Consider the following 18375-nt stretch of genomic DNA (forward strand, 5'->3'; position numbering starts at 1 on the left):
AAACGACAGAAAAGGTACAAAACGATACAAATGTTATGAACAAGTGCCATGAACAGTTAGTGGTGTGCAGTGATTGAAGTTAGAAGACTGCTGAGAAATAGGTAGATGTTCAGAAGCTTTTCCAAGGAAGGAAAAGGGGATGTTTGAAAGCTAATGGCTCCAAGCACTTGTTCATTGCACTACTTGAACTACCTAACATAATCATCATAAAAATCCTGCTATAAATATTTGAAACCTGACTGGGCAGAGCTTTAATACAAAGACAATTTAGTGAAGACAAAACAGAAAACAAAACAAAAAAAACAGACTACATACAGCACACATAGGACAAGATATTCAAAGGGATCCTAGTGTAGCTTCCATGTGTACTTTGTGCTCTCAGAAGTTTATTTTTGTTTTGCAGTGCTTTGTGCAAAGTTAATTTTATGGTTTCCCTGGTACAATCAGTATATTTGTCAGCTTCCTATATTCTTTAAAACAGTGTCAAGGGTTACAACATCATTTTAAAAATAGGAAAATATGATGACTACATCAGCACATATTAGCAGGGGGATGTAAGACCAAATACAGTACCTGAAACGTCTTTTATATAATTGTTTTTAACTAACTGGATTTCAAATTTCCAAAGTCCATTTAAACAGACCACCAGTGGCCAATGTTTTGTTTAAATACCACAGAATTCATGAGAATGCCACATGAATGCTCATACCTACACAGGCATTACCAAATCTTCCAAACCAGCAACTTCCTTCAACTCCTATACAAGCTATTCAGAAACTCTAAACTTGCTTACCATTTAAATCCACAGCACTGTAGCAAGATAGATGAGGCTAAATGTATGGTTTCCAAACTGTTTCCAAAGTTGTCACTTTTTACTATGTGGATTAACAAATTTTTAATGGCAATTATTTATGCTACAGATTTACATCAGCCATTTTGAATCCAGTGTCAACTCAGGAACTAACTTGTTGCTTTTGTATATGAAACCCTAGTTAGATAAGAAACTGGAATAAAATTAACATCTACAACATGGATTTTGTCAAACTAAAAAAAAAAAAGTAGGCAGAAGACAGTATATAATTTTTTCAAAAAGCAAACAAAGTCAATTAGGCATGCACTATCTAAGAGAATATATATTACAATGGTGTGTTTTGTTTTTAAGTTTCAGAGTGAACTAGAGTGAAGTTATAATATGTGCAGTATGTGAAACTCTGGGCATTTGGCACATTTTATACCAAATCCCCCTTTCGAAAACTACATTGGATATGAAAATGTAATGTGATACCAGCTTAACAAGAGTTTTGCACTTACCAGAATTATGGCAGTAGTCCATATACTGTGGACTCTGGATTGTAAAGGCTACCATATCTGGAGCTAAGAGAGATTCTGGCTTTCTACTTTCATTGAGCCATTTGCTGCTGTGTAGGTCTCTGGTGTCAGAAGGGCCTTGAATTAAAGGAATCAGCTTCTCTTTTCCACCATCACCTAAATAAAGATTAAACTCTTTACACCTTTTCTTACAAGATAATTCAACACTAACTTTCATTAGCCTCAGCAGGACAGCTATTAAATACGTAAATATAGAACAAAGTGACAAAATACAAAGAATGAACAGCATTTATAAACTTGTTAGTAGTAAACAACTTCCTTGTAAAGTTATTTTGCAAATGTTTTTATATGCAGAAGAATTTAAATTAAAATTTAATTTAAAATAATGTTCCCAGATAAACCAATCAAGTCTCATTAAATAATTTGTAAATTACTATCTCCTGACTAATAAAACACTCACTTATCTCAACAATCACCTGGGAATTCCTAAATCACATTTAATTATAATTACTATGTTGAAAAAGCTCTAAACACTGACTACATATGGTATTTGTATGGGTTGAAAATTTTTACTGTATATACATCTCTTCACTAGAAGCAGTAAAGATTCATTACATCACAAAACCTCTGAAAAACTCCACAACTGAAAATTTTACTTGTGTCTTTTTTGAAAACGATGGGACAGATTTTAAAAAAATCATAATATACATTCATAATTAGTGAGGCAAAACACAAAACACAAATGTACTGTATCATTTGAAAATCCAGGTTTTCATATCAATTTTCTTCAATGTTGTTAGAATCTGTTTTTTTAGTTCAAAATCCAACAGGTTTTAATTTTATCTATTTGTCATCAAAATTGAATTTACTATAGTCATGGTGTATCATCTTGGCACAATTAAAAAAAAGAGAATACAAAAAAACCCTCTCTGATTCATAGGAACAATGAGTAAATTCTTGTTTCAGTAACTCTCCTTGTAAAAAGCAAGGCCAATTCTCCTATACAGGCAATAAAGTTTTACATGGTCCAGCTGCACATACCTGGGGCTTTGGCACAAATTTTTATTGATCCCACGGTCCCAGAGGCACATTTGACCAATGATGTGCTGCAGTACTTCAATTCAACATTCTGGACTGAGCCCTCAAGAGTTGGCATGGGATTCTTAGATTTCACACCTAATAAAAGAAAACTGCAAATGTACTAGCCTGTTGAATTTAAATATTTTTATATTCCTTCACCAAGGTATTTAAACTTAATTATACTTTAATTATCCACGTTAGATGTTCTTATAGCATTTTTGTTGCTATTCATAGCTGACTTTGTGAAGTGAGAGAATATTGTTATATACTTTTATACATATACATATAATAATGCACAAAATATTTATTTGTTCTTATTTTTATACACATATGGCAACTTACAACTTTTAGAATAAATATGTATATACACAAATCCATACAATTTTGTTTCATTTTATAAATGAGCCATGACACTTCAACTGCTCTCTATCAACATTTTTGTTATAATCCTTTAATTTGAAGATCTCAAATGACTAAATTTTCAGATGACACTTAGAAAACAGGGTTTCATTCAGTAGCAACAGCAAAACATTAAATACGTGCAGCTGAGTAGCACAGCAGGTTAGTGCACTTGCCATTTCACTACGGAAACCAGAGTTCAAACCTTGCCTTAGGTCACACGTTAAATACGTATGGTGGTCTCTTCTTAGCCCCCATTTGTGCACACAGAAAGCTAAAACACAGTTTGGAACAAATCGGTGCTATTGGCAATCTCTTCTGAAGAGACGCCTAGAACTGTAACAGCAGGGGATATTGCAGGTCAGGACTTAGGTACATTGGCAGAGTTCTATGGGGAAGCTGACACAACACCACCCACCCACCCACACCGGCTCAAGTCAGCTCTATTATTCCATAGACTTTCACCATCAGAAAAACTACATTTACTTACAAATTATAAAAAAATTAGTTTGACACTTGTAAAGAGCATGAGGCGGGGGAGAAATTGAAGTTACGATTTTATAGATGAATATTTCCCTACACAGAACTGATACTGAATTCAAAAATTAGATTTAGCAAGCATTTTGTTCATTATGCAAGCATTAGTCTAATATGGGGATCATTTCTGTGCATAGCTAACACAGTATTTCTGCCAGAATCCATATTTATACAAAGAAACTATTATGATCCATCAGGCAAAAATACTTCCAAAAAAAAAAAAAAAGGCACTTTTATATTTTCATGATAGATGGACACAGTAGGGCAACTGGATAAATATATATTTTAAGTCCCCTAAATACTTAACCAATTATATTTTCTTGCATTGGCTCTCAAAGACACTTGCATTAAAGATTATTCTTTTGATTATTTTAAGTAAACAGGAAAAAAAAACATACCCAGCACTTAATTTACAAAATGACAATAGTCAGAAAATTCAAAATTAAATCTGAAACTCTGTGATTAGTACATTTCATTGTCTAAATATTAGAGCATATTCAGTCAGACTTGTATAATCACTTGCTGTTCAGAGTCCTTTGCAACATACCTGTACCATGGAATAAACTAAAAATTAAATTACACAAGTAATCCCTCTACAGTCAATTAACACAATCACGTGAATGGTAACAGTGAATTCCAAATGAACCTATTAGGGCTTTCACACAATGACAACTCATGTAAGGGTTGCAGTATTGGGGAAAACTTTGGGAGTATTATTTAAATTAGGAGCTATGGGGAAAAGTGGAGAGTACCAAAGTACCTTATTTCAGAGTGGTAGCCGTGTTAGTCTATATCAGCAGAAAAAACCGAGGAGTACTTGTGGCACCTTAGAGACGAACAAATTTATTTGGGCATAAGCTTTCGTGGGCTAGAACCCACTTCATCAGATGCATGGAGTGGAAAATACAGTAGCAGGTATAAATACACAGCACATGAAAAGATGGGAGTTGCCATATCCAGTGGAAGGTCAGTCTAACGAGACAATTCAATTAACAGTAGTATACCAAGGGAGGAAAAATCACTTTTGTAGTGATAACGAGAGTGGCCCATTTCAAACAGTTGACAAGAAGGTGTGAGTAACAGTAGGGGGGTATTAGTATGGGGGAAATTAGGTTTTGTAATGACCTAACCACTCCCAGTCTTTATTCAGGCCTAATTTGATGGTGTCCAGTTTGCAAATTAATTCCAGTGCAGTTTCACATTGGAGTCTGTTTTTGAAGTATTTTTTGTTGAAGAATTGCCACTTTTAGGTCTGTTATTGAGTGACCAGGGAGATTGAAGTGTTCTCCTACTGGTTTTTGAATGTTCTGATGTCAGATTTGTGTCCATTTATTCTTTTGCGTAGTCCTTTATGTAAAGCAATTAAATTTGCTAAGGACAGCTTATGTACAAATGAAGTTAAGAATCACAGAATCATAGACTTTAAGGTCAGAAGGGACCATTATGATATAATATAGGTATAGATATATAGAGAGATATAGAGAGAGAGCAAAAATTATAATATCACAGAATAAACTGTAGTGGGTCAAATAATTAGTACTTCTAGTCAAGTAGACACCAATACATGATATGAATATAGAAATTGCTTTTGTGATAAATAGGGTAGCTCCATTTTATGGACATCCACAGCCAGTTAGCTACAAAACCCCTGTTAGTAGCTGTTCTCTACTTGCTTTACCTGTAAAGGGTTAAAAAAGCCCATAGGTAAAAGGAAGGGAGAGGGCACCCGACCAAAAGAGCCAATAGGAGGGCTAGAACATTTTAAAATTGGGGAAAAACTTTCCCTTTCTCTGTCTGTTGTTCTCCAAAGAGAGGAGAGACAGAGCAGCAATGCTGTAAGAAGCTTTAAACCAGGTATGAAAAATCATCAAATCATACCTTGAACCTACTTATCTGAAAACCCAGATATGTAAGTAGATCAGGGAATGCGTAGGAAGATGTGATTAGGTTTATCTCTTTTATTTCTGTATGGCTTGTGAACTCCTCTGTGCTAACCCCAGGTGCTTTTGTTTTGCTTGTAACCTTTAAGCTGGACCTCAAGAAAACCATTCTTGATTCTTAATTATTATATTTCCTCTTTTTAAATTTAGCAATAGCCTAAGTATTTCTTTCTTTTTGTTTTTAATAAAATTTACCTTTTTTAAAACAGGATTTTTTTGTGTGTGTGTTCTAAGAGGTTTTGTGCATATGTGGTTTAATTAGCTGGTGGCAACAGCTGATTTCCTTTGTTTTCTTCCTCAGCTCTTCCCTGGTGGGGGGTGGGGAAAGGGCTTGAGGGTACCCCACAGAAAGGGATTCCCAAGTGCTCCTTCCTGGGTTCTCAAAAGGATGTGTGTGTTTTTTGCACTTGGGTGGTGGCAGCATCTACCCATCCAAGATCAGAGAGAAGCTGTAACCTTGGGAGTTTAATTCCAGTCTGGAGTGGCCAGTATTAATTTTTAGAATCCTTATGGGCCCCACCTTCTGCACTCAAAGTGCCAGAGTGGGAAATCAGCCTTGACAGCTATCTATCTATCTTAGGTACTTATGTGGCTCCCACTGTAGTATCTAAGTGCCTCACAATCTTGTAACATGCATCCCACAAGACCTTTGTGAGGTAGGGAAGTACTCATATTTCCATTTTAAAGATGGTGAATTGGGGCATAGAGAGACTGAGTGACTCATCCAATATTATATAGGAAGCCTGGGGAAAAGCCAATAACTTAAACTAGGTCCCCCAAGTCCCAAACAATCACCCTAGCCACTGGACCATCCTTCCTCTGCAATATTAGATCAAATTAGTGGTCCATCTGGTCCAGTACCAAACTCTTCAGAGAAAAGTTCAAGAAAACCTATAGCAGACAATGATGACACCACCTCTGTCACAATCTGGCCCCCTCCTGCTCTCTGGACGGACCCCAGTCTGTTGTGACTGAATCCAACCACTAAGCCCCATGTGCTTCTGAATCGTTTTGGGTCTGGATAATGACTGATCACTGATCCTGGCTCTGGGTCTCCCTAGCTCTGGGTTTTTCCCAGAGGCAGATTCTGTGTCTGACAACCTTCTTGGGCAGTGGGACCCCACAATCTAGCCACCAAGACCACAGAACCAGTGCCAAAAGCTTCCCAAGTGCCCAGATGCTTGGACCCATTCCCCCACCCCTACCCCCAGGAGTTTGTCTGGCTGTGGGAGCTCTGGTTTCTTAGTGCCACAGTCACTGGGTGAGCCATGCCTTACACACTTTTTAGTCCGATGAGTGCCAGGTCTGGCTTTCTACACCTCACTCCGAATTGAACCACATGGTTTAACCACGCTTAGATTGGATCTCTGGGCTGCAGCCCCCTGTTTACCAACCATGTTAATCTGACAGGTCTGGCACCTGTAAACCTTCGTTCTCCAGGCACTTGTGGCAGCAGCTGATTACAGTGACTCAAAAACAGCATCACTAAATAAAAGTAGCATTTAATTGCCAAAGGAAACATAGCATTTAGGAAAATGGATTAACACAACAAAAAGTCCTATATGCCCATTTCCTTACCTAAACTTAACATTTGGGTTGGGAGACCCACCCCGTTTACTACAGTCCCTGTGTCTCTCTTTGTCTGTGAATATCAGGCCAAGTCTACACTTACAGCAGAGTACAGGCACTACACATGTAGGCAGGCTGTTTCCACACTTGTCACAGTGATGTTCAGCTACACACCTCAGAGGAAGGCTCTGGTAGCTCCCCACTGCCAGAGCCTTTCACGATGGTGAAGAAAAGCTTTGGTTGGGGGTGGCAGTGGGATGCTACACTGCTAACAATAGCAACGTTGACATGGGAGGCACTGCTTGGGCATGTAGAGAGCTGTCTCAGGTATACACCCTAGGGGTTCAAGCATGTAGGGCACTCTGATGGTGTCCCCTGAATAGATATGTGGACACAGTTGGCAACGGGCTTTGTTGCAAGGATAGGTTCCTGGGTTAGTGGTTCTGTTGTGTGGTGTGTGGTTGCTGGTGAGTATTTGCTTCAGGTTGGGGGCTGTCTGTAAGCAAGGACTGGCCTGTCTCCCAAGATTTGTGAGAGTGTTGGGTCATCCTTTAGGATAGGTTGTAGATCCTTAATAAGTCCTTGCCTACAGACAGAACCACTAACCCAGGAACTTATCCTTGCAACAAAGCCCGTTGCCAATTGTGCCCACATATCTATTCAGGGGACACCATCACAGAGCCTAATAACATCAGCCACACTATCAGAGGCTCGTTCACCTGCACATCCATCAATGTGATATATGTCATCATGTGCCAGCAATGCCCCTCTGCCATGTACATTGGTCAAACTGGACAGTCTCTACGTAAAAGAATAAATGGACACAAATCAGATGTCAAGAATTATAACATTCATAAACCAGTCGGAGAACACTTCAATCTCTCTGGTCACGCAATCACAGACATGAAGGTTGCTATCTTAAAACAAAAAAACTTCAAATCCAGACTCCAGCGAGAAACTGCTGAATTGGAATTCATTTGCAAATTGGATACTATTAATTTAGGCTTAAATAGAGACTGGGAGTGGCTAAGTCATTATGCAAGGTAGCCTATTTCCTCTTGTTTTTTCCTAACCCCCCCCCCAGATGTTCTGGTTTAACTTGGATTTAAACTTGGAGAGTGGTCAGTTTGGATGAGCTATTACCAGCGGGAGAGTGAGTTTGTGTGTGTATGGGGGTGGGTTTTTGGAGGGGGGTGAGGGAGTGAGAGAACCTGGATTTGTGCAGGAAATGGCCTAACTTGATTATCATGCACATTGTGTAAAGAGTTGTCACTTTGGATGGGCTATCACCAGCAGGAGAGTGAATTTGTGTGGGGGGGTGGAGGGTGAGAAAACCTGGATTTGTGCTGGAAATGGCCTAACCTGTTGATCACTTTAGATAAGCTATTACCAGCAGGACAGTGGGGTGGGAGGAGGTATTGTTTCATATTCTCTGTGTATATATAAAGTCTGCTGCAGTTTCCACGGTATGCATCCGATGAAGTGAGCTATAGCTCACGAAAGCTCATGCTCAAATAAATTGGTTAGTCTCTAAGGTGCCACAAGTACTCCTTTTCTTTTTGCGAATACAGACTAACACGGCTGTTACTCTGAAACCTATCACTGTAAGTGTATACTAGCCTCAGTCAGTTTGGGTGTCCGCCTCAGATTGATAACAACCAACTCCCTCATCCTTGTTCCTGAGGCTAGCATCTTTCAAGTTTAGGATCCCTTTGATCCTAGATTTTAGTCTGGGAAGAATACGTTACCTGACTAGCTAGAGCTAGTCAGGAGTTATCTTCAAATCAGAAGCTTCTCATATTTTTTCCCCAGTGAGCCTTATCTTAGTCATTGTCTAGTCTTTCCTGACAGTTTCACCTTTAGCAGCCTCCTTTGATTTAACGCTTTGCAGTCAGGCAGGTTAATATCAAACTGATAACCAGAAGACATATGATATTTATAAAAAATATTCTACAGCTCCCACATTCTCCACACCTTGATACTTCCTTCAGGGAGAACATGGCAATAAAGCAATAATACAAGCTTAGCAGAAGAATTTCTTAACCACAAACACTTTTTAAAAGCACAAGAGTTACAAATCCATAGAAAACAACAAACAATCCTGATAGCAATCCCCATGGTCTGATCTCACCTCATCTGAGAGGCCTGGTTCTAATCAGCATCCTTAGGTAAGGCAGAGTGTCTCTTGTCTTTGCTTCTTTCCACTCTGTAACCTTTACAGCCCACTCTCCTCTAGAATACGGACTAAAACCCAGAATTCTTAAAACCCCAAATGTCTCTGCCATCTAGCAAATACCTGTGAAACCCACTTTGACAGTGTGTATCCTAACTCCCTAGTGTCTGGTCCACAAAGAGAGAGCCTACTACATATAACAGTTACTCGGTCAGCTCAAGTGGTAAAGGTCTGCATGTAGGTCTAAAGGTTCCAAGCTTCTTGATGACCAATGTGAGCCAGTAATTTCTATTTTTTCAGGTTTTTTTTTTTAACATTAAAAAAACCTTACATTAAAAGAACTATAAGCAGTGGTGAGCTGGAGCCAGTTCCCACCGGTTCACTAGAACCGGTTGTTAAATTTAGAAGCCCTTTTAGACCTTTGTTCCGCGAGGAACAACCGGCTCTAAAAGGGCTTCTAAATTTAACCGGCCAAAAGTGGCGCCTTAGGCGCCGACTCCATGGGTGCTCCATGCAGAGCACCCACCAGCAGCTCCCCACCCCGCCCCCGGCCCCAGCTCACCTCACCTCCGCCTCCTCCCCTGAACGTGCCACCCCGCCCTGCTTCTCTGCCCCCCGCAGGCTTCCCACGAGTCAGCTGTTTGCGCCGGGAGCCGGGGCGGGCTGAGAAGCAGGCAGCGGCTTCGCACTCAGGCCCAGGGAGGCAGAGATGAGCTGGGGCGGGGGGGCGCGAGGAGGGCCACCCGCGCCGCAGCAGGTAACCCTGGCGGGGGGGGCACTCAGGGGAACCGCTCCCGCCCCAGCTCGCCTCCGCCATCCTCGGCCTGAGTGTGAAGCTGCCGCTGCCTGCTTCTCAGCCCTCCCAGGCTTCCCGCCGAACAGCTGATTCGCAGGAAGCCCGGGGAGGGGGCAGAGAAGCAGAGTGGGGCGGTGCGTTCAGGGGAGGAGGCGGAGAAGCAGAGCGGAAGTGATCTGGGGCCGGGCGCAGGGTGGGGAGCTGCTGGTGGATGCTCTGCACCCATCAATTTTTTCCTGTGGGTGCTCTAACCCCGGAGCACCCAAGGAGTCTGAGCCTAAGGCACCACTTTTGATGTGATCAGTGGTGGGAGTGGCTGCTTCCCCTGCTCCACCCCTAGCTATGCTCCTCTGCCCCTGGGAGCCAGAGGGAGCTGCCGGATGCTTCCTGGGAGCTGCCCCAGGTAAGCACCACCGGGACTCCCCACCTCGCCCCCCAGCAGGTTCCTCTGGCTCTTGGCAGGAGGGATGGCACCCACTACGGTGGCCCACAAAACCCTCCTGCCCAGTTCTGGGGGCAGTCAGGGGACAGGGGTGGATGGGACAGGAGTCCTGGCGGGGGGGCATCAAGGAACGCGGGGGGTTGGATAGGGCAGGAGTCCCGGGGAGCAGGGGTGGGCAACAACCCCCTCATGGGGTGAGGAGGGAACCAGTTAAGTTTTTGGCAGCTCATCACTGACTATAAGGTTGCAAAGTCAAGCACTCAAAAGTTAGGAATACAGGGATTCAGGTTGCCTGTGCAACCTTAAACTAGCCCTCTTATGCATAAACAGTCTTTAATTACACAATCTCATATTTTTTTCCACAGAACATCTGGCATTTCCTAATTTTAGTGCTTGACTTTGCAACCATAATGTTTTGAGTGTAATGTATTTGTACATGCTTGTACACAATTATGTACACCCATGCATAAACACAAATAATTTAGCACTGTAAATAATTCTATCAAATTTAACTGTAGATATATTCATTTCATTACCAATGTCTAATGCTTTTCAAAAAAGTTAACAAGCGTTCCATTGTTTTTGTTTTATACGAAACAATCAAAAGAAGGTCTGATCAGTTTTGGGCCTTTATAATTCTGAGTCCTTCAGAAAAATAATCCTAGCACTTGCAAATGTCATTACATGTATTTCTTCAAATGACCTTTTATGTCCTTTTCTGGATGTTTTTAATCTCAGTTATATATTTTTGAAGATAAGGCAAAGAAAAAGATAGACACCATACTCCAACTCACACTGATTTGTTCAATAGTCAAGAGGCTAAATTCATTCCTGTAACATCACTCAAACTCAGTTACACAAGGGATGACTCTGGTATGTTATATTTTCTACCATCACTTTCTAACCTTTTTTAATGCTTCTAAATCATTTTTTAGAAATATGCTGTGCAGTGGGCAGCTGTCCTCACTGACCTATCCAAAATAAACTTTACTGGTCAAATCCTGCTTCTTTTTCTCATGTGACAAGCCTTATTAATATCATTCCTTCTTGCCAAGGATTTCTTTTTTTAAGTTATTATTTCCCAATCTATTAAACCACTTCTTCAATGATAATATACTGTGTTTGTAAAATCAAAGTCCTTATAGCTGTAGTAGAAATCTTTGTGATATGCCTTGTTTCCCCTCAATAAAAATATATTTAAAACATTCGGTAATAGAGGTTGGGAAGTAGCATATAGAAAAAGATTATAAAAATATGCTCCAAATAATATTTGTGAAGAGGTAACATCTGCACATCAAAATACTAATTCATAGTCACTAACTCACAAATATATAAACACTACCAGTGTTTTAACTGGACTAGTGATGGTGAACTCAATGTTAAGAATTCAAAGAGGTAACCATATCTACTACTGTGTACTAATAATGGCCAAATTCAATTTCCCCAAACCAAACTGCTGGAAAAGCACATTTGGAGAAAATTCCTTAATATCAAAATAATTGTTTTGTATAATGGCTTATTCTGGAGCATACAAGAATAGGAGGCTACTGGTGATTTAGTTTTCAATTACACACAGGTTTTGGTTCACGAAGTAAGTGTGGCTGAGCCACTAATTAACATTTTCTACAAAATAACTGTGGCATTCTTGCCAGAGAGATCATACTTAGAGGTATAAGACATAAATTTCAAGAAGGGTGTTTTAAAAGTGAGGACGTTAGATGAAACGGCTTGAAAGGCAAGTTAAAATGCACATATCGAAGAAGTTCAGCTACTAAACTAAATATGTATCACTAAAACACCTGATATACTGAACAGCTAAAGGGTGGTATGTATGGTGTCCATCTTTAAAGAAGAAGTTAAGGTTAATTCAGTGAACTATAACACCAATAAGCGCAAACCTGAAAGAAAACACTGAGCATTCAAAGTAGCCAAAATTAACTTCCCTCAACTTAGACAGCACTGGGCAAGTTCAGGTGATTGATGACAAGATGCAAAACCTCTAAGTCACCAGTTTAGCTCAGCTTGGTAATAAAAAAACCAAAACTGTTTGCATCGCTCCTCAAGACACTCAGTTTGCTCCTCCTTCATCCTCATTTTCCTTGGTCTTTTTGCCAAAGAAAATCAGTCCCTCCTCCTCAGCATCTTGTTCTCCCTTAGTTTCTATGGCTGTGTTTTGTTTCTCTAAGACTCTTTCACCATGTCCTTTGGCAGGTCCTCCTGCCCTCCCCTGAGAATTCTTTGAGTCTCTGCCAGTGTCCCTCAAAGGAAAAACCATACACATCATTCCCAGGTGACCTCACCTGCTCATAACTAGCAGCTGTATGCAGATATTTCAGGCTGTATATATCTAACACACTCTCTCTCACACACACACACACACACACAATTTTTCATGAACCAAAAAGGCAGTTTTGGGGAGGAGGGCAGGATGTGATGCCATCATATGCCAAATACTTCCTGTGTCTTACACATGACATTCACCCACCTTGTCTCTCTAAACGGAAGTTGGTAAAATAAAAGATATTACCTCACCCACCTTGTCTCTCATATGCTGGGACCAACAAAGCTACAACTACACTGCACATGACATTTTAATGGCTAGTATCAACCAAACAATGCTCTGTAAGATTTGAGAAATATTTCAGTGTACGTCTGAAGAAAAAACACAAATTTTGAAACCATTGCAAAAGCAATATTGCCAACACTACAAAAGTTTGATGTTTCCTACCCATTGTATGTTTAGGTTTATTCAAGACTATGCTGCATACATGAACAAAGTCTGAAACCTCTTCTGCTTAAACTTGTAAACTTGTGCATCAAGCTAATTTCCTGCTTAAACTTGTTTGGGGACATTTGGATATAGAACTTTAGTCACAACTTATTTTGTTCTACCTCGTTTAAAAAAGGGGGGGGAATAAAAGAGATCATTTATAAACTATGAGTGTAAGGAAAACCTAATACAAGCCTCAAATCAGATCTTTTTACATAGTACACACACTGAATGCATTAAAAACTGGGTAATATCTCAGTCTCAAAATGTAATTGTAAATGGGAAATCATAATCAAGTGTGTGTATTTCTACTGGAGTCCCACAGGAATTGGTTCTTGACCCTATTCTGTTTAACAATTTTATTAATCACCTGCAGAAAGCACAAAATCATCACTAATAAAATTTGAAGATGACAAAACATTTGTGGGGGGGTCAGGGGAGTAGTAAATAATGAAGACAGGTTACTAACAGAGTGATCTGAACCTCTTGGTAAACAGAGCACAGCAAACAGCATGTGTTTTAAAAAGGACAAATGTGAAGGTATACACTGAGGAGCAACGAATGGAGGCCATACATACAAGATGGGAGAGCTCTTTCCTGGGAAGCAATGGCTCTGAAAAAGACTCGTGGGTTGTGACTCTGGCAGACCAGATGCCTACTCTTGCCAAGGCTTTTTAGACTTCAACTAAACAGTGACAAATTCACTGCTGGAAACCAGTCTGTTTCACCTGTGTGTTAGTATTGTTAAGATGAGTATTGGACTTATAACAATGTGTTTAGACTTTATGAAATGTTTGTGAATTGCTGCATGCATTAATCTCATTTATATCTTTAACCCAAGCTATAAGGTAGTATTTATGTTTTTGCTTTGTAACTGTAAAAAATGTTTGCTCTGAAGCTGTGAACCCAGATGGAGGAATCTTCTCCTGCCCATCAAGAAGGGCATCGTGGGACATCACAATACAAAGATTTTGCTAACTACCCCTTACGCCCATGGAGAGGCTACATGCGAAAGGGTTCGTCACATCAGCCTGAATTCTGGAAGGAGGAAATAAAATTAGCTGACAAGAAAAAAAATTGTCAGTCATCTCTTTTGCAGTTTGAACTTTCACAGGACAGGATACATGAAACAGGAATCCCTAGGTCAACCTGGGTTAGCCCTAAAAGACATTCAGAGCTGACAGATCACTACAACTCTGTCACCTTTTGGAACAGTAGAATGTGACTCATTTGTGTATATAGGCTTCCTGCTTTAACCTTGTAATAACTCTCATTTCTTTTCTTAGTAAATCTTTAGATAGCTTACTATAGGATTGGCTACTAGTGTTGTCTTTGGTATGAGATCTAATGTATAAATTGACCTGGGATAAGTGGTTGATCTCTTGGGACTGGGAGCAACCTCAGTATTTTGTGATCTTTAGTGTACAGCAACCATCTAACACTAAGTCCAGTTTGCCTGGATGGCAAGATAGACTGGAATCCTCAAGGGGACAGACTCTGATTCCATGGTAAAACTGTTATAGTGCTTTAGGAGTTCACACTTGTTACTGGGTTGGTGAAATTTAACTTTACAACATATAGCCAGTTTGGGGTCTCTGCTCTGCTTCTTGGTAGTCTGCCCTGAGTTTGGCATTCACGGTTCTGAGCCATTCCAGACAGCGTGACAGGGGTCATGATGGATAATTAGCTGCACACAAGCTTCTAGTGCAATGCTATGGCCCAAAGAGCTAATGCAATCTTTGGATTCATAAACGAGAAACTCCAGGAGCAGGGAAATTATTTTACCTCAGTATATGGCACTGGTACAACCACTACTAGACTATTGTGTCCAGTTCTGATGTCCACATTTCAGTAAGGATGCAAATTGGAGAGTGTTGAGAGAAGAGGCATGAGAATGATTAAAGGATATACATACAGTATAGTGATAGACTCAAGGAACATATCTATTTAGCTTGACAAAAAGAAGGTTATGATGCAACTTGATCACAGTTTATAAGTACCTACATAGGTAACAAATATTTGATAATGAACTCTTCAAGCTAGCAGACACGATATACCAAGATCCAATGGCTGGAAGTTGAGGTAGATAAATTCAGACTGGAAATAAGGCATACATTTTTAACAGTGAGGATAATTAATCACTTGAACAACTTACCAGTGGTTATAACGGATTCTCCATCACTGGCAATTTTTAAATCAAGTCTGGATTTTTTCTAAAAGATATGCACTAGTTCAAACAGGAATTAATTCAGGGAAGTTCTATGACCTGTATTATATAGGAAGTCAGACTAGATAATCACACTGGTTCCTTCTGGCCTTGGAGTCTATGTAGCAGCATTACCTCCCTTGGTGTTAATCACAAGGTAGAATACTTGGTGTCTCCTGTTTTCCACTACACATAACATTTGTATGAGTACATTGCCTTTTTCAAAGGAAACAGTGCTGCTTGTACCAAAGCTGCAACTTTGTCCTCAAATGTGCCATTAAGGTGGTAGTACAATATGCCAGTTATATACAGGGTTGTCCTTTGATTCTTGGAATCTTTGCATGTAAACTACAGGGAAAAAATGTGAGGAGAAAATATGTTGCTCTCTAGAACTCTATGTTCCAACAGAATTGCTCTGAGATTCACTTCACTCCATTGTTCAACATCAACAAATTCAATGAAAGTAAGAGAGAGCAATCATGCTCATGTTTTTTTTCCCATCACAGCGGACAAATTTCTTTACCTAATTTCTTTCTTACCTCAGCAATATGGCAACCATAGACTATAGGGAGATAGTCAGTATACATAACTACTGAGATGAAGTGTGATCCAAGCAGATTTTACATTTGCTTCAGGTAAGAATGCAGAGATAGATTATCTTTTTCTGGTTGTATTCCTTTGTAGAAGATACCTGCTTTTCTGTGGAGCAAATTTCAGCAAAATCAAACTCTTCTCTCAGTATGTCACGTGTAAGCTTTTCTGTTTTAGATGAACTGGAATATTTTCACATAGTGTAAAACATGCCACCACCAGATACGTGAAATGTTCTTCTTCTATATTACAGAACTGGAAAACTGGCTGAAAGATTTCCCAAAGCTGTGCCTTGATATTTTACACTCCCTATATGGTACAATAACTCACTTTAATGTTCATTCTATTAGTCTCCAGAAGTGCACAGAGCTGTTTTTTTCCAGGGATATGTACAGGAAGGTCTCAAGGAGACATGTTACTTAGAGCTCCTGAGGAACACAGCAACTGTGTTACCCCTTAGAATGGTGTAGCAAGGTTTCCATTGGTAAGGCAGCATTATTCATTGGGGCCAAGGCCTGGCCTCCTCACATTCCTTCTGTGTACTCCTTAAATTTGAAGGAGTACAAAGGTTGCAACCTCCTCGTTCCATATGTCATCAGCAGGACAAGCCACAATCTGGTACTTTATGGCTCAATTAAAGACTTCAATCACCAAGGCTGTCAATCTGATACTTATTGTGAGCCCTAACTTAACCTAAGAATTTTTTTCTTTGTTTAATATCTATACCTCAATTGGTGATCTTAGCAATCTTTATATACATTACCAATGCACTGGTAAAGTAATGAGTTTGCAGTTATTCGTGGAAAAATCAGGAGGGTAGTTTTGAACTGAATTGTAAGATATACAGGAAATCAGTGAAGGGAATGAAAGATAAAGGTGATATATTACTACTACTTAGGGCAAGAAAGTCTCAACTAAGTATCTGAAGGCCCATTAAATTTAAAGAGTAATGATTTAGGAAGATCATAAAAGAGGGAAATGCAAAATATGAGATAGGAAATGAGTAAGACATGATTAAAATTTTCAGAAGTGGCCCCAAATGGATTCTAGCAATGTTTTTGAGGTGACTTTAAAGAGAGGACTTCAGTATTTAAAGCATTCAATAGCAGGACATGATGATATGGCCAGGACACAAAATGAAAACTGGCACACAAACATCAGAATGATTAAGAGCTGAGTGAAAAGAGACAGATCTATGAATGAGAGCAAGTAGGGTTTACCCAAATGAAAGAACAATTAGGGACTAATACAATGTCCATTGAAATATTCCCGCGGTCTTAATGAACATTAGATCAGGCCCTTACATCTCAATCCAGTAATGCATATAAGCACATGCTTAACTCTAAACACAAAACTTCAGTAAGACTACTCATTTGCTTGAAATTCAGCACATGCTTACCTGTTTTGTTGAATTGTGGTTTTAACGAGGTTGTTTTGTACTTTGTTAGAGAGGTGAAAATACCTTGCTGAGTTGGAGACAGAGCTCCTTTCCCTCCTTCCCACAGAGGTGACACAGCAGCAGTGGGAACCAAATGCAGCCAACCCCACATGCCACCAGCCCCACTGGAAATAGCTGTGGCGCCAGAGCACTCATAAAGGGGACCTGTCCTGCTCCAACAGTACGGTCACAGCAGCAGTAGGGGAGCTTGACCACCCTTAAAGGGTTCAGGATCCCCACTTCTCTGGCTGTTCTTTCCTTCCCTTCACTAGTGGGGACATGGCAGCATGGAAGGGACCATTGTTCATTTCGAAAATATAAGAAAAAATTAGAGAGATTTTCTAAAATTTGAAAATGAGCCTGTGATGACTCTCCAAGTCACTTCCTCTACCTCAAGAACAGCCACCAGGAACTAGGCTCCCAAAAGGCTCTTCTCTTATGGGGAAGGAGCCATTAGCCTCATTCCTGCTGCTTCAGCCTTTGCTACCTTCTTCTAACCAGGAGGACACTTTTACAGCTGTAACTCACACACTGTTCAATAGTAAGAACTATTTAGCTTCCTCTCGCACCTCTCTTCCAAACCAGATAAAGGCAGCAGAGGCACCATGACCACAGACAGCTTATTTCAAGGAGACATCTGATGCCATTTACATCCCCCTTTTCTTAGACTCAACCTACTTAGTATTATTGTTGCTATTATTATCATTTTTGTTGTAATGCCACCATGCTTCCAACACACCCACCACTACCCGAGAAACAGACTGGTCCAACTCCAAACATTCCCAGGACGTATCATGCCCAAAGTATCCAATAGACAGGTCTTACCCACAGCATTTGTCGAAACAGAAAAACTTCCCTCCACTCAGAGCATCCCATGATTATTTCAGCTATTACAAACCAAACTGGAAGAAATGTCCAAGGAAACAGCAGAGCAGAAATGAGAAACAGGATACCAAATATTTACTACCTGTGCACTGCACAGGACCATCACACAGGCACAGTCCTGAAGAAGGTATCCCAAAACTACCTAAGCTAAAATTGATGCTGATCTATGTAAGAGCCATCACCAACAAACAGAAAAATATGTAACCTCATCAGCAATGAA

At 40.1% G+C, this 18375-nt stretch overlaps 1 protein-coding gene across 12 annotated transcripts in view; it reads right to left on the bottom strand.

Annotated features, from left to right (window-relative positions):
• The window catches only part of VPS13B (vacuolar protein sorting 13 homolog B), a 931639-nt gene that overhangs the window by 585326 nt on the left and 327938 nt on the right, over positions 1 to 18375 (bottom strand). For all 12 annotated transcript variants that reach the window (XM_077809935.1, XM_077809942.1, XM_077809940.1 and 9 more), the window contains 2 exons: positions 2371 to 2505; positions 1312 to 1485 (listed from right to left, as the gene is read on the bottom strand). In XM_077809935.1, coding sequence (XP_077666061.1) covers positions 1312 to 1485; positions 2371 to 2505 — 309 coding nt within the window. The remainder of the gene's footprint in view (positions 1 to 1311; positions 1486 to 2370; positions 2506 to 18375) is intronic.

This window comes from Eretmochelys imbricata, chromosome 2 (genome assembly GCF_965152235.1).
Source record: "Eretmochelys imbricata isolate rEreImb1 chromosome 2, rEreImb1.hap1, whole genome shotgun sequence".
Lineage (NCBI taxonomy): Eukaryota > Metazoa > Chordata > Testudines > Cheloniidae > Eretmochelys > Eretmochelys imbricata.